Raw genomic sequence first — 27391 nt, forward strand, 5'->3', positions numbered from 1 at the left:
GGTTACCATGATCATGATAGTGGTGAAATGAAGTGCAATAATACCTGACTCTATTGAGAGAAGATGGTAGAAAGTTACTAACCTGCTCACATCTGGGAACTTTATTGGAAAGTAAAGGACTTGGCATTTTGGCCTGATTAGCTTTTCCAGATGTTTAGGCCTGTGATCAGGCATCAATTTCATAAATTTCCCAATCGATGTTAGAAATGACTCCATATTGTAGGCAGAGTTGAAAACCACAATGTCAGCAACCAAGCTAATAAAAGAGGGAGAAAATAAACAACAATCAATAATACATAGAACTTGTTTGGTGTAAAGCTGTTCTTTCACTAGGAATAAGGTAGGTTTGGGCCGATTCCCTAAGGATTGTCATAGTACAAAGTCTGGTTTTCCACTGCTGGTGAGACTGGGAAACCAGGATTACTTAGAAATATCAGATTTTTTCCTTCCTCCAAGTGATTCTGCTGTATACACAGGTGATGTGTGATCCCCACATTAATCCCCTGACAGAGATGGCATATTTCAGCTTCATCTTGTCCATATTTCTTATGATAAAATGCAAATATTATGTCATGAAAGCTTTCATTAATTCTTGCATGGAAGGATTAATGAAAAAACACAAATGTGTTTCTCCCCTTCTGTGGAAGATTCTCTGGTTAGTCCATGCCTAATATCTTCAGAATATCACATATATTTCTTTTCTATATGGAGTTCACTGTATGAACTTGTGGCTTCAAATGAGGGACAGGTTTGCAATTTAAACATTCTCAAGTGCAATTTTCTTAAGAAATTTAGTACACTGTGAATTTACAGTAAACATAAATATCTCCATGATGAACAAAAAGGATTACTGTATTTTTCGGACTATAAGACGCACCCCCCCCCCAAAAAAATGGCTGGAAATGTCTGTGCATCTTATAGAGCAAATACGGGCCTGCTTTTGGCCTCCTGAACCCTCCATAGGTCCCCCTTTTGCCCTCCCCATCGTCCAGAAGCACTCTGCAGACCAAAAACGAGCCCATTTTTGGCCTCTCAAACCCTCCGCGTATCCATTTTTTGACACCCCGATGCTGGGGAGAGCAAAAACGGGCCCATATTTTTCAAACTATAAGATGCACCGGACCAGAAGATGCGCATAGAAGACAGGAAGAAGAAAGAAATAGTTTTTGCCTCCATGGGTCCGTTTTTTCCCCTCCCCAGTGTCCAGAAGCATTTTGAAGGCCAGACAGACCTGCAGAGTGCTTCTGGATGCTGGGTAGGGAAAAAAACAGGATCCGCTGAGGCCTCCGGATGCCAAAAACAGGCCCGTTTTTTGCCTGCTGAGTGTTTCTGGATGCTAGGGAGAGAAAAAAACAGGACCCATGGAGGCAAAAACCATTTTTTTCCTTGTTTTCCTCCTCTAAACCTGTGCAACTTATGGTCCGGTGCATCTTATAGTTCAAAAAATACACCAGTTATTATTTTAAATTAACTTAGACAGGTTAATATGTGCTCAGAGAAAAAGGACATAAGCCATCTTTTTCTCTTCTCTAATTCTTTACAAAACCCATTTTAATGAGCTAAAATAATTCATATCAATAAATATAAATGCAAAAATAGATAGAGAAAATATGCATATTTTCTCAGCCCAAATTTTTAAAAATCAACTAATAAGAAAATGTTGACCTTGCATTTATGAATTATACACATATGAAGGTAATCCTGTAATTCAAATTAGGAAAAAAATATATGCCAATTTAGTGGCATTAAAATGGCACACAAAAACTAATGTGCATTCTATAAGGGACAAAATATAACTGCTCGGGTATTTCTCCCCTACCTTGATATATAGAATACTGATTACAATTTAAAGAACAGAAAAAAGGTACGCCAATAAACCTGAAGTGTTCACATGCCAATTGTACTGCAAAAAATGTATTGCAATATACAGATTGTATATTTACGTCTTTAACATTTATGGATCTTTACATGAATTACTAACAAATTACTGATGGAGGAGATGGTTACCTCTAGTCCTGTACTCCAGCCATTCTTTTTTCCACTTACATATTTCTTCCACACAAACAGCTTTATATATATTGGCTTAAAAAAAAAAAACAATAGAACGGCTGGATAACTTAATAGTAACAGGATAGTATGACCTTCACTTTACTTTACTTTACTTTATTTCAAATTTATAAACCGCTCCCTCTCCCCAAAGGGACTCGGGGGGGTGTACAGTCAAAATAAAAAACACCATACATACATATAGATAGAGGAGGCAATATACAAACTGTACAGTAAAGTAAAATTAAGAACAACATTAAAAACAACCCCTACAAAACTACCCCAAAATTAAATAATTAAAAATAACTGCCAGGAGGATAAGAATAGAACTATAGATGGGCTAGGCCCCTAAAGCTTCACCTGTTTACCTCAAATATAAGAGTGACATGAACTAAGATAGGCATACTGGTCTGGACATTGCCCAGATTAACAGAATCCAGACCAAATGCTGGAAAACCAGTACAAACTAACAGTAAGTGGGTTATTGAAACTAACTACACATGGGCAAGACAAGAGAAGCCAGAGTTAATGGAATGCTAATACAACAGTAGACATAATGAGAGTGGATATATGAAAGGTATGAGGGAACCATGGATGGCAATAGAAGGAAATATTTACAGCTTAGGGTTGAACTATAGGCGATAGGGCATCAAATTTTTCAAATTCAATTTTCAAACATTAAAAAAGTTCGAAAGTTGTGACATGCCTTGGGGATTGTAAAGAAATTTTGGTTACTTCAATATAATTTAGATGTGCTTGGTAAGTAACTACATAAATATAACTTTTTAACATTTTGTTTGTTTCATGTGGGGTCTCTGAGCTTGGTTGTTTTGTGGCATATGTTTCACTAACAAACTACCAGTAGGTAACATCATCTGCAATAGAAGGGAGGTGAGATTGCTTTCTGTCTATAACAGTGGCTTCCCTGCCTATGTTGGTGGGAGTGTTGTTTCTCTTTTGGTAATTCCTTGACTAGTTTGTTGTTTACAATAAACACAAACAGCCAAAAAAAGGTAGCTTATGAGCAGTCCTCACATACAATCAAGATTCAGATATTTTGCATCCCATGGACATTTATGACCATCACAGTCCTGCAATCCTATGACCTGAAGTCATACGATTACAATTTGCACACTTCACAGACAGTTTCTGGCAAACGGTCAATTGACTGCAGTAAAACTTCAAGCTGTAGTCACCTGACGTCTTGCTTAACAAACTGCAGTAACCACAGTTACTGTGCACTCAACGTGTAGTCCTCAATGGAACTGTATCTTCATGGAGGGAAGTATGCAGTGGAGTACCCCAAGGCTCTGTTTTAGGCCCAGTACTCTTCCACATCTTCATCAATGATTTGGATGAGGGAATAAATGGGGAACTCATCAAATTTGCAGATGACACCAAGCTGGCAGGAATAGCCAACACTCCAGAAGATAGGCTTAAGATACAGAAGGATCTTGACAAACTTGAACATTGGGCACTATCTAATAAAATGAAATTCAATGGTGAAAAGAGTAAGGTTCTACATTTAGGCAACAAAAATGGAATGCACGGGTACAGTATAGAATGATACCTTGCTCAGTAGTAGTAACTGTGAAAGGGATCTTGGAGTCCTAGTGGACAACCATTTAAATATGAGCCAGCAGTGTGCAGCAGCTACCAAAAAAGCCAACACAGTTCTAGGCTGCATAAATAGAGGGATGGAATCAAGATCACGTGAAGTGTTAATACCACTTTATAATGCCTTGGTAAGGCCACACTTGGAATACTGCATTCAGTTCTGGTCACCACGATGTAAAAAAGATGTGAAGACTCTAGAAAGAGTGCAGAGAAGAGCAACAAAGATGATTAGGGGACTGGAGACTAAAACATATGAAGAACGGTTGCAGGAACTGGGTATGTTTAGCTTAAGAGAAAGAAGGTCTAGGGGAGACATGATAGCAGTGTTCCAATATCTCAGGGGTTGCCACAAAGAAGAGGGAGTCAAACTATTCTCTAAGGCACCTGAGGGTAGAACAAGAAGCAATGGGTGGAAACTAATCAAGGAGAGAAGCAACTTAGAACTGAGGAGAAATTTCCTGACAGTTAGAACAATTAATCAGTGGAACAGCTTGCCTTCAGAAGTTGTGAATGCCCCAACACTGGAAGTCTTTAAGAAGATGTTGGATAGCCATCTGTCTGAAACGGTATAGGGTTTCCTGCCTAGGCAGGGGGTTGGACTAGAAGACCTCTAAGGTCCCTTCCAACTCTACTATTGTATTGTATTGTATAGTGTTAAGAACAGTGCTTAACAATTGCACTGGAGATGCTGGTCCAGTTGTCATTTTTAAGTGAGCATTACCTATATTTCCTGAATCGAGTTAAGCATGATTTTACATCAGCTGCTATTTATTTTGTGACACAATTTTTAGGCAAAGCAAATACATCTAACTCAAAACTGAAATATTTTATTTTTTAAAAAAGGACACTGCAAAAAAAAAATCAGCTATATGGCATCATTGCAAAGATACAGATCCTATATACAGTATTATCTAGCCTTAAAATGTTCAATCTACATTTACAATAATTCTCTTAATAAAAATAGGTGAAACAGAGAGAGTTGCTGTTGTGGGAAAAATAGGAAAAGAGGAATATGTTTGATATGTTTGCTGCCTTGAGTTGTTTGTGAACATAATAATAAAAGCAGGATATGAATGAATGAATGAATGAATGAATGAATGAATGAATGAATGAATGAATGAATTTTATATTCAAGCAAATTTGGCTTTTCAATTTTAATTTAGGTGTCCAAAACTTTACTTGATTATAAAGTTTTCCAGTGAAAATGTTATTACTTTATTTCATTAACTAATGTTCAAGAAATATGTTGGTTTCAAAGTAACAATATAAAGGATCACAGCCTTTTAAACGTCTGGGTGTTTTATCACTGCAGAAATTGTGAATACACAATGAAATAAATGTAAGGATTTATCTGGTAGGTTTACTACCCTCTCTACCTTAATATTACTGCTGGAAGATATTATAATTTTTGTTTGCTTCCTTGAACTCTATTTTAATTTCAGTTGTATGCAATAGACACTATTGTTAAGCCAGTGATGATTAATTGCCCCTTTGTTAAGTACTCTTACAGCAAAAACATCTTGTCTGTATCACAAGGAAGGTACATACTGAAAAGTAGTACAATATGTTAGGGTAGAACATGATTCTCACAATAAAATCTAGGTATGCTTCTCTCTACACAATCTTATTATAGAAAGTAGACTCCCCTGATATTTTATACAACATTGGTCCATTCCTCTTTATCTCTGTAATCCCTTGAAAAGGACTTCTATCAATGTTGAATGAATGAAAGTGACTTAAAAATAGAATAATTAACCACAAGGGGGTACAAGATGTACCTACCATGATAGAACTTGGTTATATCCATATTGGAAGTCCCTTTCCTGACATTTCTGGACAGGATATGTCAATTGGTTCTCATGGAAGTAAAGGATCTTTTTCAATTTGCCAAGGTCAGGCCGAAGGGCAACCAGTTCAGTCAGGTTAAGCACCGAGCTTGCAAAGAGGATCCTAAGAAACAAGGAAAGCAGTGTTTACTGTCTACAAGCCTGTTCAAAAGTGTCACCCTTCACCCTTTTCCCTCCCACCCATCTCCCCACAAGACAAACATAACCTCTATAGGGACACATCAGTGGCTAAGCCTTAATATCATGTAGCAGCATTCTAGGTTTTGATCTCTTAAAAAAACAGCCAAGGATTCGAATAGAAAAGTACTGAATCTCATTGGTTTTCTCAGCTCGGTTACAGAGAGATGCAAAATGAAAAAAAATAATAATAATGAAAGTAAAGAGCTGGATGGGTTTTATTGAAAAACGCAAGAAAAGCTATGTCTGAAGGACAAACAGAACAAAGATAAGGCTGACTGGGGAATACTTTGCTTGCAGTTTCATTACACTTCACTTTTTTATGCAACCAACTACTAAAATTCAATATACAAGCAAGCGTGGCACATGTTCCTGTTATGACATAAAACCTTTTGATTTATGCAATAACTACTGTGGTTTTTTTTTTTGCTTCAGATTTCCTTTCCCCCTTTTTTTTATTAAATATCCTGCACAGCTCCCATCTATTATTATGAGATTATAAATAATGGGAAAGACAGTTCATAACCTTTTAAGAGATTCACAGGGCTGCAAATACCACTAGTAAGGTTAAACTGAGTTGCAACAGAGTTTGAAATCCATTCAGATATGTAACCTGTTATTTACTAATATCTGGTTAACGCAACTTTCTCCCAATAAATTCAAGGAATGAATATAATTTTGTTTATTTTGAAAAAAAATCAAAGTTGGGCCTGAGCATAAACAGAGGCAAGCTTTAAAAACACAGCATCTAATTCACTTTCCAATGAAAATTTGAACCCAAAAGATTCTTTTCTTAGTTAATTTTTAAAAACTACAATTTGTCTAGCTTTCTTTCCTTTGCCATGGTTAGGCACAAACTTAAATTATATTAACCTTAGTTTCTGGAAGAAGAGTCATACCCTACTTTCTTGTCCAATCTGTTTTTCTCATTTAGAAGAGAGATGGATGATGGGTTTGTATGATGAAGAAATCTAACAATGAAATTCCATCTCCTAATGAACTAAATCAAGGATGGAAAACTGCAATCCAATAATTCCTATTTTGCAGCTGACTGAGCCCCAAGGAAATGGGCTCAATATTTTAGGTTTGAATTTTGTTTTGTTTTGGTTTTAGCTTTAAAGGGAAATTTAATTAGCTTCTGCAAAATCTCTAGACCTCACTGCAACCTCTGGCAACCCAAAACTCAGATGCAAAATTCCACTGCCCCAAAACATAAGAAATATACTTGGGCATACCAATTCTAATGATGCTGTTTCAACCACTAGGAAAAATAAAGGTCACAATGATTTCCTGATCAGTAAAGGGAATTTAGACTGTAAAAAATGAACCATTACCACAGTGCCCTCCACATATCAAGAAAATAACAGTCCTCTCACCCAGTCTACATGGGAGGTAAAGAGACATGGTGATGTTGAGGAAACCTTAGAAACATGGTAATTTTTGCTGCTGTTTATACGTCAATTAAAATGAATAGCTTGTCTCAGCATAATAAATTTAACAATTATGTACATGTGTATACATATGCACTGAAACAGACATATACCTAAAGCCAAGAGAAAGCCCAGTTAGACAATCTTTCACAAACATGACATACTGCAATCACTGCATAAGCTGGATTAATACTTATTACTATGTTACTAGAGAATTAAGCTGTTTTTAGACTACCAAAGAGCTTTAAATTGCAACTTTTGTCTCTGTAAAGGAAACCTATATTTAAATTGTCTGTTAAAGTTAAATTAAAACAGCCACATCATTAACATGTTATCTTACAAAATAAGAGCACAGTTAAACTGCCGTTTACATTATTCTTATCCAACCTGATCAATGCTGCAAAATATTAATGATGCGGTACAGTTCCAGACACTATTATAACATTAGCAACACACACACACACACACACACACACACACACACACACTTATTAAATGTTCATCTGTTCCAAATAATACAACCAAAATTATGTCCTCTTCTTCACAATGACGTAGTCAGTCACGCAGTGCAACCATAATTTGTCCATAATTGAAACAAACAGAGTGGTCCAAACTCATATGCAAATGAATGAACTGCTTTAGACGTTTATATTCATCAGACACATATGTAATATATTAGATACCCATAACTTATATACGGATTCATCTGTCTTTGGTAAGGCAGAAATATCATCTTTAAAACAGATGGATATTTATGTGAACTGATTTCCCATTTTGCTAATAGGCCAGTAAAGAATGATGAGCTACCTAAGCATGTATTTTGATTACTGCTCCTCTCCCTCCAATTCTGTGGAGTGACTTTGGTTGCCTGTTTCCCACAATGATTTGGCTTGCTGGCATTAAGGAATTTGCTTTGAAAAACCACCTCCTTTATTTTGCCCACCAGAATGAATAATAGTAATAAACTTGAGATTCAATACATACACAAGATTATTATTAGTGGGTAGTTTTCCCTAGCTGAGTGTTACTAAACCTAATTTGGCAAGGCCTACAAGGTCCCATTTAATGTTTGTTAAATCCCTCTACACCAGGGGTGTCAAACTCGCAGGCTGCAGGCTGGATGCATCACATGCTGGCCACGCCCACACCCAGTTTAGCAAAGGGAAGTCATGTGACAACACTGTGATGACGCATGTTTGACACCCATGCTCTACATCATCCTTACTAATGGAGACATTCGCTGTTCATAGTTTGTGTGGTTATGAAGGCTACAGTCCTATTAGAAGAGAAATACCTTTGCTTACTACTACAGTTACCTCTTCTTGGTTTTGGCGGCATTTAACTTTCATAACTGTCTGCCCTAGCTATTACTGGCTCCTAAGTTCCATATTTTGTTCATTGAGGTATGTAGCTATGTGTGTTTGTGTGTATACTTGTGTGTTTGTATGCTTGTGCTTGAGTATATAGTATAACAGAGAGACACACACACACATTGACATATATATGGTGTGATATGCATAATATATCTCACAGCTAGTAGTGTATTATTTGTGTATGACATATAAATGAAAATTCACCTTACTACTAAAGTAATTATATATTAATGTTCAATCAATGAGTTTTTGTACTGCATGAATGTATGTATGAATGTAAAAACCACAAGAAAAAAGCCTTTTCATTTATGATTCAATAATAAATGCCTTTAAAAATTCAAATATATGCGGTCATAAATGGTAATATATTAAAATCCATAAGTAAATAAATAAATAAGGAGTAATTTATTCTTGACATGATATGTATAAATGTCGAAAAGGTTTAGAAGATATAAACTAGTTTAGAAATTCCATTTTTAAGTGGAAAGTCATTTGAAATGTTTACAGAAATAATTAAGTCTTACCATTGTAATGTTCTTTATTTTTCAGAACAAGCCACAAGGGTTGTCATCCTTTTCATCTTAATTAGTCCATGTGTTTGTTATATTTGTTATGTACTTCCATAAACATTTACAAACATTAATTGTTATGAAAAAAATATTTTTCCTCTCAATGTAATTATTATATGTACATAGTAATATATAACTAGTAAATATCTAGGACTGCAAATCATTCATTTATTTTAGAATGTGAACAAGGTTCTTTTCTATCCAAAAAGCAATTTAATACATATTTGATTATATGAAAATGCCTGAATGCTTATTTCGCCAATTTTCTTTATATAAAGAGCCAGAATACATTCAACCATTTTCAATGGACTGGTTAATGTTTGGTCCTCTAAACCCTAGAGAAATAGGGGCTACAAAGACCATAATAGGACAAAAGTCTGTTAGGATAACCTCCTGGGCCAGATGGAACCAGGAGTTGATTTTAGGAAGGAAGATAGGATCCAAACGGAGAATGACCCAGTCAGCGCGAATGATACATAAGTCCCCCCTGACTGAAAAGGCCGCCAATTTTCTTTATATAGAGAGTCAGAATACATTCAACCATTTTCAAGTGGTAATGTTTGGTCCTCTAAACCCTAGAGAAATAGGGGCTACAAAGACCAAAATAAATGTTCCGCACCGAAAAACAAACTTGCCTTCCAAATTAGGCTTTTTCTTTTATTGTGATGTACACATACCAGTGCATATACATTAGGTCATTGTTCAGGTAGTGCATTCTGCTTTCCAATTATATTGGACAACTCAAGAAGATTAAGAGGCGCCACTCAACTTTCCCTCATCTTCAGTATTTTTCTTCCCAAGGGCTGATAGATGAGCCACCGTGTAGCTTTCTCTCTGTGTTCCATTATTTCAGGAAAAGGAGTGTTGGCTTACCTGAACCGTCTTCTCTGTGCGCTGCGGGAAAGTCAAAGCATGGGTTAAATTCTGCCTATCGGCCCAGGACTGAATTGGAATGTTTTAGCCATGCCTTTGGTTCTGCACTGATTATTCAATTTTTTTTTTGGGGGGGGGGGGGATTTTTATTTTATTTTAAAACAAACATAAAAAAAATATAAAACATAAAAACCATCCTCCAGTTACATACAGTGTGTCGATTGGTTACAAAACGTTTATACTTCCTCACCAGTCTTCACTTACAATTTATATATAATCTCATATTATCAATCTAATATATATGTATGCAATTATTATCATTATTAAACATGTATTTAACTATAACTATTACTACTTCCTTTTATGTGAAATATTCTAAATTTAGAATAAATTTATATTATGACATTTCATTACATCATCCTATGACCATCCAGTAATATTACATCTTTATATTGTATTCCGTATAAAATTGTTTATCTTTGGTTACAAAACTTTTCTGCATCCTCTCCATAATCCTCACTTACAATTTATATAAAATTTCATATTATCAATCATATATATATGATTGGTCATTATTCAGGTAGTGCATCCTACTTTCCAATTATATTGGACAACTCAAGAAGATTAAGACGTTCCTCTCAACTTTCCCTCATCTTCAGTATTTTTCTTCCCAAGGGCTGATAGATGAGTGTAGCTTTCTCTCTTTGCTCCATTATTTCAGGAAAACAATTATTTCCATATACTAAGATAAACTGGGTCAGAGTAGAGTACTTTACTTAGCCAAATGTGATTAGACACATAAGGAATTTGTCTGTAGTACAGAAGCTCTCAATGTACATGCAAAAACCATAGAATCATCATCATCATCAGCAGCAGCAGCAGCCCAGTAAGAGAGGATAGTAAAGACAATAAGAAGGATAAATGATAATATTACAGCTATACTACGTGGGTAAGTATACATAAACATTAAATGGCACTGTGAGATTAAGGTGTGCAGCACATTGATGGTGCAGTGGGAAAAAAACCTTGTCCTTGTGTCTAGTTGTTTTGGCATTCAATACCCTGTAGCGCCATCCTGGGGGGAGGAGTTTAAACAGTCTAGGTGCACAGTGTAAGAGGTCTATAGACTAATATATACTGGTCTGCTCCCATCTCTGAAATAAAAGGAAAGGGTAGGTGGGAAACCGCTATTTGCATCCAGAGACATAAGTTGTTCTAACATTGAAAGCAGTGCACAGATATATTAAGTATGTACAGCAAATAATTAAAGAAATGCAAGCATATTAAAGTAGAATAACAGAATTAGAAGGGATCTTGGAGGTCTTCTAGTCCAACCCCCCTGCTCAGGCAAGAAACCGTATACCATTTCAAACTAATAGTTGTCCAATCTCTTCTTAAAAACTTCACAACTTCTGGAACGTGGTTCAACTGATTAATTGTTCTAATTGTCAAGAAATTTCTCCTTAGTTCTAGGTTGCTTCTCTCCTTGATTAGTTTCCATCCATTGATTCTTGCCCTGCCCTCAGATATTGATCAGCCACCCTGATCAGAAGACATTAATGCTGGTCAAGAAGTTCACAGACACCATGTGTGAGCAAGCTAGTTGCCTCTCAAAAACTGATCTGATGACCTTTAGGAAGATTTGGCTTCCATGAGGGCAGTGTGACTGACCGCAGCAAGGAAACTTTCTATGAAGAATTAAGCATGCAAAGTTGCTCACATGAGCTGCATTTTGATAATGTGGTACTTAGGATCACACACGGAAAGGTTTCCTACAGTAGACCCTGTGCTATACTTGGGGCAACTGGTTCTTTACCAGAGTGAAAAACCTGTAATTCATAAGTGAACTAAGCATGTTTTTGCAGCACTTGTATAAAGCATTCCAAATTCAAGTGAAACTCCTACAGCAGGGGTGTCAAATTCAAGACCCGCGAGCAAGGTTCAGCCCACGGGTTGCTTAGATAAGGTCCTCAGGGCTGCCCTGGAAACAGTGAAGGATTGGCCCGTGGTGCCTCTGCCAGTGAAACCAAAACTCAGGAGGACCGTGTGCGGCCCTCCTGAGCTCTATTTTCACTGGCAGAGTGCTTGTGCCGCACAAGTGACATCAAACTGGCCATGCCCCCCTAGCCCCCTGAGGTCAAACACAACCCTGATGCGGCCCTCAATGAAATTGAGTTTGACACCCCTGCCCTACAGGATATGATGCTTCATTTTATTGAACTGAACTCCAGTCAAGTATCCTTCAGTCACTGCATTTCATTCCTCCACTACCCTTGAGGTATCAACCTGAAACTTTTGTCATAAGTAGAAAAATGTCATGGAGTTGCAACATAAAATGTTTTCAAAGTTGTCATCCAATCCTGGTTTCATTCAAGAAAGTCCACTAAGTCTTCGAACACCTTTATCAACAAATATAAACCAAAAATATATTTTTTTTTAAAAAAATCCACCAAGATTGCTCTCAAGTTTATACTACTTCAGAGCATTTGTTAGCGGATAGTTTGAGGGGAAAGTCTGTTTGCTGACAGCTGTCTCCCGGATTAAGAGCTACAATTTAGGGAAGGGCTTTGCTACTAATAGAAATAAAGATCTCTTCTTCCTTCCTCCCCACCCCTCCTTTAGCAGTCTTCAAAGACCCAAATAAATCAAACATCCCTTTTATGCATGTACAATTTGCATGTGGAACAGGAACAACAAAAGACTGCCTGAATATATGCAGCATGCTAAAGTCCAAAAATGGTTTGTATGGATCTAGTACCGTGTGCATTGAAAATAAACCCTGTGGTTTGTAAGCCATACTCATAGCATAACCTTTGTGCAAACCAAGGCAACTGTGGTTTATTCCAATAAACCATGCCTAAACAATCCCTAGATTAATAAAATATATGAATCCATCGCCCAGATTTCCTTGATTATCTTTATTCTTGTCATGATATAAACAATGATTATATTATATGCACCTGGAAGTAAAACAGAATATAAAGTTAACCCGCAGCATATTTCTGTAACCTTGTAAGAGTGTGGTGATTAAAGATCTCTGCCAACCATCCCTATAGAAACTGTGGTATTGTGCAAAGAACTGAAAAGTGATAAACCTATTATCATTCCACAGAGTGTTCAGGCAGAATAACTGCACTAAAAGAAATTCTGAGGTTGCATGCAAATAAGATTACAATATTCAATTCAACTGGCATAAAATTGATAAAATCATTATATTCATTAGGAGTGCAGAGTAGCAACTCAGATCTGGTGCTAAATCCATAGTACAGGCTTGATACTGCCTTCCAGGAACTAGTCCAATGTGCTAATTGAATAAGTGTTTTCATATTATTCTGTAGTGTTATAAAGTATAGAAAGATTTGTGAGATAGACTTCTTAGGTTTGAACAAATAGTATTGAAAAGCTGCTTTTATTTTTAAGCAACTTAAGCCAAGCTACCTGGATTTTTTCATAAATTTAGACTCAATTAATTACTGACAGATACAGATTATTTTATATGTGATTATTTCTAAAGGGCTACTCTATAACTTTATTTCCATTGCATTGGATACAGCAAATGAGTATAGTGGTATTATCATATGCACAACAATGTGAAATCACATCTGCCAGTGTTTTAGCTGGTGTTGGCCTTCATACGCATCAAGTTATTCCCAAGAATGTAGGATGTTTAAGGTATTGGCATACAGGTAATCCTCGACATTATCATAATTGTAATTGGAACTTCTGTTGCTAGCCATTACAAATGTTAAATGAGTCCTTGTGTGACCATACCCAATTTTTGTGACTTTTTTTGCCACTGCTGCAGATCCTGCTTTCCACATTGATTTTCTTCTTTGGAGCGGAGTGGGAATGCCACAAATGGTGATTACATGATCTCAAGATTCTGCAACCATCATATAAATGCACACCAGTAACTAATCAGCCAAATTTTAGTCATTTGATCTCAGATGCACATAGGTCACTTTTTTCCAGCACTGTCGTAGCTTTGAATGGTTGCTAAACAAATGGTCATAAGTAGATCTACCTGTAGTATATTTGGGGATCCAAGCAGTGTGGTCTTTTATAATTGACAAATGGAATCATTTGATGATTTCTCAATTCTTGGCCATGATTGGAACAGCTTGTTCTTGAGTAGTCACAATCATTTTTTTCAGTTTTAAGCTATGCTATTTTTGATGGTCTTAAAGTATTGTCCCATAAGCTGTTCCAAATAAAGCTGTCTTCTGCAATTCACTGATGGTGAATTGCAAAACTGATGGATGTTCAAGTGGTCCTCTAACTATTTTGGGTTTGCGCTCAAGGTGCTTATTACCATTGCTTTCTTTTGCCACAGTCATTCTATTTCTATTTGCAGGTCTTTGTATTTTGCAATCTTCTCCAGTTCTTTCTTGTTTATTCAACTGTCTCCTGGTACTGTCATGTGCATTATCCAGACTTTTTGTCTTTCTTATCAACAACTGCTAAGTCTGCCATTATTATTAATATTGTGGCTGCTAGGAGAAATCAGAAATCATCTGCAAATGCAAATGTATTATCTCATCTATAGTACTCTGTCGGAATGGCAGTTGGTCTTACCTGAACTGCTATTTTCGAGGCTCGGACAGGAGGCTCCAGTGGATGGTATTGATACACCCATTTGGCCACGAGACTGGGTTGAAGCTGAAGACACGCCTCTCTGCGCCACCCTTTCTTCTCCAGTTCATCAAAGTGAGCTCCCCCCAGACCTGAAAACAAGGCACAAAGGAGAACTCCCACCACCCCAGCTATCCTACTACCTAGGGTGGGAACTGGAGCCTCCTGTCCGAGCCCCGAAAATAGCAGTTCAGGTAAGACCAACTGCTATTTTCCGCAGCGAGGGACAGGAGGCTCCAGTGGATGGGACCTACCAAAGCTAAGTCCCATGGGCGGGGAACTCATGCTCTGCAATAACCTGCTGAGCACCCTGCGCCCAAACGCCGCATCAGCCGATGTGAACGCATCCAACCTGTAATGTCGGATAAACGCCGATGGGGATGCCCATGTAGCTGCTCTGCAAATGTCATCTATCAGGGCCTGGGAGGCCCAAGCCACTGAGGTGGCAGTGCTCCTCGTCGAGTGTGCCGTGATGCTGGCTGGCACCGGCAACCTCTAGGATTCGTAAGCTAGGGAGATGGCTAGGTGGATCCACCGGCTAATGGTGGAAGGTGTTATCCTCTTACCCAGAGACGAAGGTTGGAAGGATAGGAAGAGTGCCTCTGATCTCCGGAAGGAGGCCGTCCGCTTCAAGTAAATACGCAGCGCCCGTCATAAGTCCAACCAGTGCCACTCCTGTTCCCGTTCCCTAGCCAGATTTGGGCAGAAATCCGGGAGAACAAGTTCCTGGGAACGGTGGAAGATGGAATTCACCTTAGGAAGGAAGGCTGGGTCTAACCTTAACACGGCCCTGTTGTTATGGAACATGCACAAGTCCTCCCTGGAGGAAAGTGTTCCTAGCTCTGACACCCTTCTAGCCGACGTGATAGCGACTAGGAAAACCACCTTAAGGGTTAGGTGCTTCAAGCTAACTGTTCTCAACAGCTCAAAGGGCTCCTCCATGAGAGCCCATAGCACGGTGGGAAGATTCCATGTGGGGAATCTATGCACCACTGTGGGATACAGGTTGGAGACCCCCCGAAGGAACCTCTTTACAATGGGTAGTTGGGTGAGAGAGACCGGGCCCTCGCCTGGGAAGATCATGGCAAGGGCAGCTAGTTGCCTGAGCACAGTACCCCGGGCTAGTCCTTAAGCCGTCCTGGATGAATTCCAGAACTTGCGGGACTGAGGCCCTGGTGGGCTCAACCCGTTTTGCCTGACACCAGGAAACAAAGGAACCCCATGTAGAGTCATAGATCCTCGAAGTGGAATTTCTGTGTGAGGCCTCTACGGTTCTAATCACCCGCAGAGAAAATTGAGCTCCTTTTAGGCGCTCCAGCTCAATCTCCACATGGCTAGTTGCATCCAGTGTGGCTCAGGGTGCATTAGCTTCCCTTGCTGCAGCTCTATTTCCCCCTCCGGAAACCGCCATGAAGGCTGGACTGACAGGATCTTGAGATCAACGAACCAGGGTCTCCTCGGCCAGTGAGGAGCTACCAGGATCAGCTCTGCCTGCTCCCTGACTAGCTTCTGAACTACCCTGGGAAGGAGGGAGAGGGGAGGAAAAGCGTACAGTAGCCCCTTTGGCCACCTTGTGTGGAGGGCGTCCATCGGCCCTGCACCAACTAGGATCCCAGGGTTGCCCCCCAGCCGAACAGGCTAGCATCCGTGGTGAGAACGAGGTGCTCCTGGACCCTGAACTCGCACCCCTTGAGCAAGGCTGGGGACAGCCACCACTTGAGGGAAATCAGAATCTGAGGGGTGACCTCAACCTTGGTCGGCGAGTTGCTGGTGTTGGTCCTCTGGAATGGTAGGAGTCGCCACTGCAGAGTCCTGGTATGCAACCGTGCCCACGGTACTACCTCGATGCAGGATATTAGTTTCCCCAATAAGCTGGATGGAAGAGCTATGGGAACATAACAGTCCCTAAGGACCTGCTTAAGCATATTAACCAAACTGGCCCTGCGGTTCGGGGAGAGAAAAACCTTCCCTGCATGGGAGTCTATAACCGCCCCTAAATGGAGAATTCTAGTTGACGGGATGAGGGAACTCTTTTCAAAGTTGACGGAGAACCCTAGCCCCTGGAGGGTGTCCACGACCTGCCAGAGGTCTGCCCTCGTCTGACCCAGGGATGCCCCCTGGACAAGGACGTCATCCAGGTAGCACTGCAGCCTAATGGGGAGACCCCTTAGATAGGCTGCCACCACCGCCAGTACCTTGGTGAATGACCTAGGAGCAGAGAATAACCCAAAGGGTAAGGCTCTGTATTGATAATGGCGACCCAGATAGGCGAACCGGAGGAATCACCTGTGTTGTGGGAGGATGGGAATATGGAGGTAAGCCTCCGTGAGGTCTATAGATGCCATGTAGTCCCCCTCCCGTATGCCTGCTAGAATGGATTTAGGCGAGGCCATCTTGAACTTGTGGTAAACTCGATGTTGGTTCAAGAGCTTCAAGTCGAGAATAGCTCTCCAACCCCCCGAGGCTTTTGGCACAAGGAACAGGTTTGAATAGAACCCCCGGCCCTCCTGGTCCAAGGGGACCGGTTCTATCGCGGCAATGTCAAGCAGATGCTTAATAGCCTGAGGCATCCGCCTGCACTTGTCTAGATTTTGTGCCGGGGGAAATGTGCGACAATAGTTCGGGGGAATGGAGATGAACTCCAGCCGAAGCCCATGCAAGACCGTGTTGATTACCCAGGAGTTGGAGGAAATCCTCGCCCAGGCCTTGGAGAAGAGAGCCAGGTGCCCGCCAATGGGTGGGGTCGGGTTTGACCTATTTGCCCCAGCGGTAGGGAACCCACCTCCCCCTCGAAAGGGCCGTTTACTCTGAGACTGGAAGCAGGATCTGTCCCTACTGAAGTTGCGGTCAGATGGCCTCTCTGACCTGGGAAAAGAGTACCTGCTCTGCTGAGCCTCCTGTTCCGGGGCTCGGTACGCGGACTTGCGGTAAAACGGGGTTTACCTTTGCTCCGCCTTCTTCGCCGAGGTGGATAAGACCTTTTTCTTATTTTTGTCCTCCATGAGGAGCGGTTCCAAGGCTGCCCCAAAGAGTCAGGGCCCTAAAGGCTACCAACCCCCACCCCTCTCATGCCACCCAAAGGGACAAACTGAGGAGGCACAAGGCCCTCTCAAAGACCTTTTTCACGGCGGAAAAACTGAGGGCCTTGCAGGGTAGGCTCAGTGCATCCCCCCATTCCAGATATCCATTGGGGGGTGAGTTCCAGCCTGGACACCCTTCAGGTTCCTCAGATTCCCTAGGGAGATTTTTTTGTTTAAGAGTTGATTAGAGTGATGGGGGGCCTCTGGGCTGGGAATCCCTAGCCTCTAGCCTCCCGATCACAGGAAAGCCCCAGGGTATCGGCACGTGTTTGGCTAAGCCGGAAATGGCCGCCACGACCTCTAGCACTCTTTGCGATCCCTGGGCTACAAAGAAACACTCCCTGGTGGTTAGGAAGGAAAACCACATAGAGCTACTTACAGACTAGAGCAGAGAGCTAGATTCAAAGGCTGCAGAGGCAAGGAGGTTCCAGTAGAAATAGAAATCGCAGGAGAAGTTTAAAATATGACTCGCTATTTGGCCGGACTGAGATGAACTGGAGAAGAAAGGGTGGAGCACAGGGGCGTGTCTTCAGCTTCATCCCAGTCTCGTGGCCAAATGGGCGTGTCAATACCATCCATTGGAGTCTCCTGTCCTTCGCTCTGGAAAAAAACAGTATCTAGTACAGATTCAGGGACAAACGTTCCATGACTACACTTCACATATGCAAAATAGAAGATTGAATCTCTGCCCTCTTTATTTGACCACAAGCCACATTGAGAAGAGTAAGCTTTGTTTCCAACCAATGATCACACTTTGTACAGGTACTTTCATTCTTCATAAGATCAAATCAGTTTTTTTAAAAATCAAAGTAAGCTGAACCACACAGAAATCCAAAAAATACCTCCATATAGTGCCTTCCAAAACTACTGGACTTAATTTTATACACTTTTATCAACATCTTGGCTGGGAATTATGGGAAGTCCCAAAGGTTGATTGTGCTTCTTGGTACTTTTTCTTAAAATAAAATATATTTCAGTTTATTTGAACTCTTCATTGCAATAAACCAAATTTGAGCTGGAACGCCTCTTTAAATGATTAATGACAAAACATGTATAACTAATTGTACAGAAACAAGGTACATTTGACAGTGGGGAGTTTGGTGTGTGTGTGTGTAGAGAACAGGATTCTCTCAAAAAAGCTCAGTCAGTTCTTGAAAATCTAAGACTGAGCAGCTGGCAACTCTGTCACCATGAAGTCTCCATATGGAAGACCGAGATGTGTCAAACTATCCAAAACGTTTTTGGATGGTGCAGAGAGAAACAATAAATAATTCAGTATCTTCAACACTTTCAACAGCAGGTAGTAGATATGCTACCTGCTTCTATTATGTGCCAAAATATAACATGTGATAGAATGCTTGTTTCTTCAAACTGTTGCCATGTGGATACATTGCTTGAGAAAGTTCTAATTCTGTAGGCGAATGATGCCTATCACTGGTTTATCAATATTAGGCAACATGGAATTTGTGAACAGAAAAATGGTGACAATTAATCACACTCCTACAATATTATAATACACAAACACGCACACACACATTTCAAATATGAACTTATAACTGGGTGTCAATAAAATTGGTACTAGATAACACACACACACACACAAACACATACACAATCTTGGGCTATTCAAAGACATAGCTCTCTTCCTAAACAATGAGATACAAATTTTTTCTTGATTTCTACATTAACAAATAGTTAAAATAATATTTTGTTATTCTTTACATTATGCTAAGAACTCTTTTTAATGTACACATCATATTGCTTTTATTCTCTCTCCTCTCCTTTATAAATGCAACATACAATTTCCAGCTTAGTGAAATCAGCTGGTTAATAAAAAGTTTTAACAACAAATTAAAAAGAGTGAGGTCATTATTATAAAATATACGTACGTACGTACGTACGTACGTACGTACGTACGTATGTATGTTGTATTTGTGCTGATAAATAAATAAAGGGAGACTAGTATAGATCTATTTCAAGCTATTTAGCTCTCATCAGCTAGCCATACCCTTACTGGGATTTGAACCTGGGCTGTATTACATATTAGGCAGGAGTCTTAGCCATTAAGCCACAGGCTCTCTTCCTTATCAGCTGAGCCAGGGAAAAAGGTATGTATTTGTGTTACAACCCTTGGTATGCCCAAATATGGGAGGGAGCTCACTACTCCCCCTTTCTGTCCTTCGGCTCATTACAGAAAACCATCCAGGCAGAAAACCATATTTTTATTTTTAATGTTGCCTTTTTATATTTGTGTTGTATTTGTGCTGATAAATAAATAAAGGGAGACTAGTATAGATCTATTTCAAGCTATTTAGCTCTCATCAGCTAGCCATACCCTTACTGGGAATCGAACCAGGGCTGCGTTGCATATTAGACCGATGTAATTGCCACTAAGCCACAGGCTCTCTTCCTTATCAGCTAGGCCAGGGAAATAGATATGTATTTGTGTTACAACCCCTGGTATGCCCAAATATGGGAGGGAGCTCACAACTCCCCCTTTCTGTCCTTCGGCTCATTACAGAGGACCATACAGGTGGAAAACCATTTTTTTTAATGTTGCCTTTTTATATTTGTGTTGTATTTTTGCTGATAAATAAATAAAGGGAGACTAGTATAGATCTATTTCAAGCTATTTAGCTCTCATCAGCTAGCCATACCCTTACTGGGAATCGAACCAGGGCTAATATGCAATAGCTGATCATTCCAATCATTCCACTTACTGAAACAAAGCCAGCACCCCATCCCCTCACACCAAGATTTACAGAAAGACGGCAGCTCCATTCCCATTTTAAGCCCAAGCCTGAAAATGGCAGGTGAGATCTTGCCGAAACGTTGCCAAGACAATCTCAATCCTACACGGGAAAAGACCCGAATACAAGAAAACCAGCATACCTACACCCGTGAATATATATATATATATATATATATATATATATATATATATATATATATATATATATATATACATACATACATACATACATACATACATACATACATACATACATACATACATACATATTCTGTTCTGTTTTGGAGATTAACCTGGCTCCTTCAAAGTTGATTTCATGTCCTGTAGCTTTAAGGTGCTGGAAAAGGGAGGAAGTTTTTTCTTTCATGAAATCAACTTTGAAGGAGCCAGGTTAATCTCCAAAACAGAACACCTCCACAAGAGAATAATCATGGAAGCCATCGAAATAGAGAAACACCCCCACAACATGAACAAACGTGATGATACCTCCCGCCTACCAAACATCTGGAAACCAGCCCTAGCCAACAAACGAACACCACCCACCACCCAAGCCGTTAAAATACAAAACAACAATGCACACACAGCCTGCACCAATCAGCACCAATCTACCAATCATGATACAACCACACAACCAATCATTCCACTTACTGAAACAAAGCCACCACCCCATCCCCTCCCACCAAGACTTACAGAAAGACGGCAGCTCCGATATCATTTTAAGCCCACAGCTTGAAGATGGCAGGTGAGATCCTGCCGAAACGTTGCAAAGACAATCTCAACCTTACACGGGAAAAGACCCGAATACAACAAAACCAGCATACCTACACCCGTGAAAATCTACGAAAACAAATATCTTACCTCTACGGGGAGGAAACCTTCTTGCTCACCAGTTCCTACGAGAGGCTTGAAGTCCGAAGAGCCACCATCTTATGTGACCTAACATTCCTACGCAACTGCCGAGACAAAAGCCTGATCCCCACATGCTTCCAACTAAAATTCCATTCACAAACCTCAGCCACCGAAAGGATCCTGAAAAGAACTGAATTAGCCCTAATCAGAAATGAACTCCACAGGAAAAGATTCCTACTAGACCAAACCAACCGGGACCTACTCACTCTTCACCTCAAACTCAGCAAAAAAAAAATCCACCTAGCACTCTGGGACAAATTCAAACAACTAGCCATCTGGAGAGCAGAAAAAGAAACCTTCTATAAGACAGAAAAACACTCCAACAAACTCTACAGACTAGAAAAACGACAGAAGCCTAACCCCCCTCCTCAGCAACTCATGAAACAAACAGAACACAACATAGCAGACAGAACCCTCACCACAGCTGAAACCAATGTCCTTTCCAGAGGATTCAACTTTGCAGTTGCCCCTAAACGCATCCCAACTGAAGACATCATATGCGGAGTTGAAGCTACACTCATCAAAATCAACCCAGATGAAGCCAATAAAATCAGACTTGCAGTCAGCAACGTCCTTTGCTCCAGCAATCCACCCAGAAGCAACTTACAGCAACAAGAAGAAAAAGCACTCTCCAACCTGAAGAAAGACAACAACATAATCATTCTCCCAGCAGACAAAGGAAATGCCACAGTGGTGATGAACACATCTGACTACCAAGCCAAACTATCCAACCTACTCCAAGACCCTGCTTACAAACCTATAAACACAGACCCCACCACCTACCTGGAAAAAACCACAAAATCCAAAATAAAAGCCTCTGCCATCAGTGAAGAGATCCAGCAAAGAATCATCCCCAGGGAGAAATCTTCCAGATGCCCCAAACTCTATGGGCTCCGCAAGATACACAAAGAAGGAACACCACTCAGACCCATAGTCAGCTCCATAGGCTCACCTCTACAGAATCTTGCCAAATTCCTCGCCAAACAACTCCAACCCTACGCAGAATCCATCACCTCAAACATACAAAACTCACTCCACTTCATAGAAACAATAAAGAAACAAAACTTACAACCCAGTTACCTACTTGTGAGTTTCGATGTCATATCTCTCTTCACCCAAGTGCCTATAAAAGAAGCCTTGACAGCCATCCAGAAAAAACACAATCCCCCCAAACACATCCTGGACCTGACCAACCACTGCCTAACCAACACATACTTCATCCATAATGGACAAAGATACAAACAGATAGAAGGAGCACCCATGGGATCACCCCTCTCACCTGTCATTGCAAACTTATACATGGAACATTTTGAAACCAACGCCTTAGACAAATCTGAACACAAACCCAAACTCTGGCGTAGATATGTTGATGACACTTTCGTGATTTGGCCACATGGAAAAGAAAAACTGGACAACTTCCTCACACATCTCAACAACCTACACCCCAAAATACAATTCACCATGGAAATAGAAGCAAACAACCAACTTCCGTTTCTGGATGTCCTAATCTACAAAAAACCCAATGGCTCCCTAGGACACACCATCTACCAGAAAAAAACACACACCAACCGCTACTTAAATGCACAATCCCATCACCACCATGCACAGATCAACTCTGTAGCCAAGACCCTCATCTCCAGAACCAAACGCCTAGCCGACAAAGACCACCTGAAAACTGAATTACACAAACTCACAAATGTATTAATCTCCAATGGATTCCAAAGAAAAACAATCACCAACCTAATCCAAAAGGAGACACCCCCAAAAAACCAAGATACAGAACAGGAAAATGGCATCGCCCTCCTCCCTTACATCAAAGGCACCACAGATAAAATCAGCAAAATTCTCCACAAGCACAATATCAGGACAGCCTTCACCACTGACCAAAAAATAGCCAACATCTTAAGAAACCCCAAAGACAAAATCCAGCTAGAAAACCAAGGAGTCTACGAAATACCATGCAAAATCTGCCCAGCAATATACATAGGACAAACAAACAGGAGAATAAATGCACGCATCACAGAACACAAGAACGCAGTAAGAAAAAAAGAAAAAACTTCTTCCCTTTTCCAGCACCTTAAAGCTACAGGACATGAAATCAACTTTGAAGGAGCCAGGTTAATCTCCAAAACAGAACACCTCCACAAGAGAATAATCATGGAAGCCATCGAAATAGAGAAACACCCCCACAGCATGAACAAACGTGATGATACCTCCCGCCTACCAAACATCTGGAAACCAGCCCTAGCCAACAAACGAACACCACCCACCACCCAAGCCGTTATAATACAAAACAACAATGCACACACAGCCTGCACCAATCAGCACCAATCTACCAATCATGATACAACCACACAACCAATCATTCCACTTACTGAAACAAAGTCAGCACCCCATCCCCTCCCACCAAGACTTACAGAAAGACGGCAGCTCCGATCACATTTTAAGCCCACAGCTTGAAGATGGCAGGTGAGATCCTGTTGAAACGTTGCAAAGACAATCTCAACCTTACACGGGAAAAGACCCGAATACAACAAAACCAGCATACCTACACCAAACATATATATATATATATGTATGTATGTATGTATGTATGTATGTATGTATGTATGTTACGGTGAAAGACCGAAATCTGGTGAATGTCGACATTCACCGGTGAAAGACCGAATATTTCATTACATCGTTTTACATTCGGACCTTCACCGGTGAATGTCGACATTCACATAGTCGCTTGGTGTATGTCCGAAAATACCCTTATCCTCTCGACACCCTTACCCTAATCCCCTTACCCTAATACCTCGGCTCCTCGCTTCCTTTTAAGCGTCTTCTATTCGCCGAGTTCTTTTAAAAAAACCTGCGATCCTTAAGAAGACGCTTAAAAGGAAGCGAGGAGCCGAGGTATTAGGGTAAGGGTGTCGAGAGGATAACGGTAATCCTCTCAACACCCTTACCCTAATCCTCTTACCCTAATACCTCGGCTCCTCGCTTCCTTTTAAGCGTCTTCTTAAGGATCGCAGGTTTTAAAAAAAAACTCCGCGAATAGAAGACGCTTAAAAGGAAGCGAGGAGCCAAGGTATTAGGGTAAGGGTGTCGAGAGGATAAGGGTAATCCTCTCGACACCCTTACCCTAATCCCCTTACCCTAATACCTCGGCTCCTCACTTCCTTTTAAGCGTCTTCTTAAGGATCGCAGGTTAAAAAAAAAAAACTCGGCGAATAGAAGACGCTTAAAAGGAAGCGAGGAGTCGAGGTATTAGGGTAAGGGGATTAGGGTAAGGATGTCGAGAGGATAAGGGTATTTTCGGACATACACCAAGCGACTATGTGAATGTCGACATTCACCGGTGAAGGTCCGAATGTAAAACGATGTAATGAAATATTCGGTCTTTCACCGGTGAATGTCGACATTCACCAGATTTCGGTCTTTCACCGTAACATACATACATACATACATACATACATACATACATACATACACATACATACATACATACATACACACACACACACACACACACACACACACACATATATATATATAATGTTGTATTTGTGCTGATAAATGGGCATACCAGGGGTTGTAACACAAATACATACATACGTACGTACATACATACATACATACATACATATATACATACATATAATATTATTCTAACAGTGTAATCCCCTTTTTATTTCAATCAGTATCTTCATAGATTTATACATAAAGCATTTGATACCTTACAGTTTATAAGTGAGGAACACTGGAGAAAGCAAAATATATATTTTGCATTCAGTACTATAATATTGTAAAGAGTTGAAAAATCCTAACCAAGTGAAGTTGGACAACCATATATTTTCTGACAAATTAAATTATAAGACATCTAATTTGTATTTTGGATGGAACATCTTTCAATATGTTGTTTTCCTTTGGAAAAATTAAATGAGCATACATATCAGAACTAAAAAAGAAAGCAAGTTGGGTTTTAGTTGAACTACATGCATTTCTTAATATGGTACGATGGATTTTCTTTATAGGCTTAAAATTACTTCAAAAAGTTGAGCACAAAATAACTCCACATTTACTAGTTTCAGTAGATTAGATTTGTATTCACTGTTCACAACGTTGTGGCCAGTACAGTTGAACCTCATCAGACTTCTAGTTCCTTGAGGATTCAAAAACACAATCAATGGTGGATTATTTTCACATGTTTCAAAGAAGCATGTAAATCTATATTGGGACAAAAATATCCCAGTGGAAAATAATCTTTACTCCACACGTGTTAAGTATGGTATACATTTACATCGTGTACCTTTCTGTTTCCTCCCTAAATAATTCACTTCAGGTGTTATTAATAAAATCACTTTGTATTTTAAATAAAGATGCTATTCAATAACCTTTGAAGCTCACACATCAGCCTAATTTAGAGCAGCTTTAGCTCATCTGGCCTTTAAATTACTCTTTTCATGTGGTTGGCCCATAAGCCATACATACGGCCCCTCAATCAGCCACTGTACATCAACAAAGTAAGGATGATTTGCATGATGTATCTTGAGTCATTTAAACTTCAACAATCTTCAACACCCATGTACCCCAAAAAAGGACTGTCAAGCAACGGAAAGACTGTAATAAGCTGGGAACTATTTTAAGTCAGGATTCCTATTATAACAGCATCATCACCAAAGATAAAAGGTGTGTGTGTGTGTGTGTGTGTGTGTGTGTGTGTGTATTGTATACAGCTTAGCTGATAAAGGAGGAGAACCTGTGGCTTAGTGGCTAATACACCTGCCTAATATGTAATATAGCCCAGGTTCAAATCCCAGTAAGGTTATGGCTAGCTGATGAGAGCTAAATAGCTTGAAATAGATCTACACTAGTCTCCCTTTATTTATTTATCAGCACAAATACAACACACACACACACACACACACGTGTGTGTGTGTGTGTATAGTTGGTTGCATTTTTTAAAAAGGAAAAATAAAAAAGAGGATGTTGAACCAAAGACAGGCAATTCTTTTTTTATTTTTATTTTTTTTATTATTACTATGAGGCATCAAGTCACTGCTGAGCCTTACTGATCAAAGAAACATATCTACGTTAGGCTGAGGCAAATATAGTACATTTTATAAAATTTAAAAACAAACTATCAGAAATGCATTTTAACTACAGAATCAGACTTCAATAGATTTGCATCTATAGTTTTCAGGTTTCTACTATTATGCTCTGCTATCAGTGCAATTATTTCATAGCCCATAAATGGGTTCTGGTGACATTAGTTTTCTACTTTTATTATACTTAAATTAAGACAAAATTAAAGCTAATGGCTTTGATTGCCTAATTCCTTTTTCCAAGGGAAAATGTGCCATATTTTAATCAAATGTGATCAATAAAAGCTGTGAGGTAAGTCATTATTATACGTGTCATCATGGTGGCTCAATTAAAAGTATAAAAAAGAGATAGTGGAATCTACATAAACTTTAAGAAAAACTAGATTTCTATTTGTTCTGTATATGTACATATATTTGCTCGTACCCTTGTCTCTTTGCAACAAGTATGTCTAGAATTCCACCCATTCTCACCTTCAATTTCATCTGGGCTTTAAATTATTTTATTTTACAGTATTGGAATATCAATATATGAAATTTGGACACCTCTACATTTCAACTAAACTTTATGAGTAATCAAGATATCTGGGACAATAAATATTCTAAATTTAAACTTTATTCTTATTATACAATGGTTGGTCTAAATATGGCTGGAATTAATAGGCATATAAGCATATTCGGTCATTCTTCCCTATCTAAACTTCAGCTAAGGTACCTTTGTCTCAGATCTTTTTGGTTTCCAAATCTAAATTATCCTTTTCACATATTTCAATGTAAGATTTCACAAGTCCATAATTAACCTGCAGATTCCAGAGTTTCCACCTAGAAAGGATTAATCCATAATAAGAGTAATATAATAATCCATCTAGAATTGAAGATTATTGTTTATTTCTTAAAAAAATGAATGTACTCCTAGATAAGTAACCCTCTATGAGTAAAGATCATCCACAATGACAAATGGCACCTTATATATGGAGATCATTTGGAAACCAGAAACCA

General features: G+C 39.6%; 1 protein-coding gene across 5 annotated transcripts in view; it reads right to left on the minus strand.

Annotated features, from left to right (window-relative positions):
* The window catches only part of GTDC1 (glycosyltransferase like domain containing 1), a 288481-nt gene that overhangs the window by 132550 nt on the left and 128540 nt on the right, over positions 1–27391 (minus strand). For all 5 annotated transcript variants that reach the window (XM_081935119.1, XM_081935121.1, XM_081935120.1 and 2 more), the window contains 2 exons: positions 5446–5613; positions 83–256 (listed from right to left, as the gene is read on the minus strand). In XM_081935119.1, coding sequence (XP_081791245.1) covers positions 83–256; positions 5446–5613 — 342 coding nt within the window. The remainder of the gene's footprint in view (positions 1–82; positions 257–5445; positions 5614–27391) is intronic.

The sequence above is a fragment of the Natrix helvetica genome, assembly GCF_964273705.1.
Source record: "Natrix helvetica genome assembly, chromosome: 1".
Classification (NCBI taxonomy): Eukaryota; Metazoa; Chordata; class Lepidosauria; order Squamata; family Natricidae; genus Natrix; species Natrix helvetica.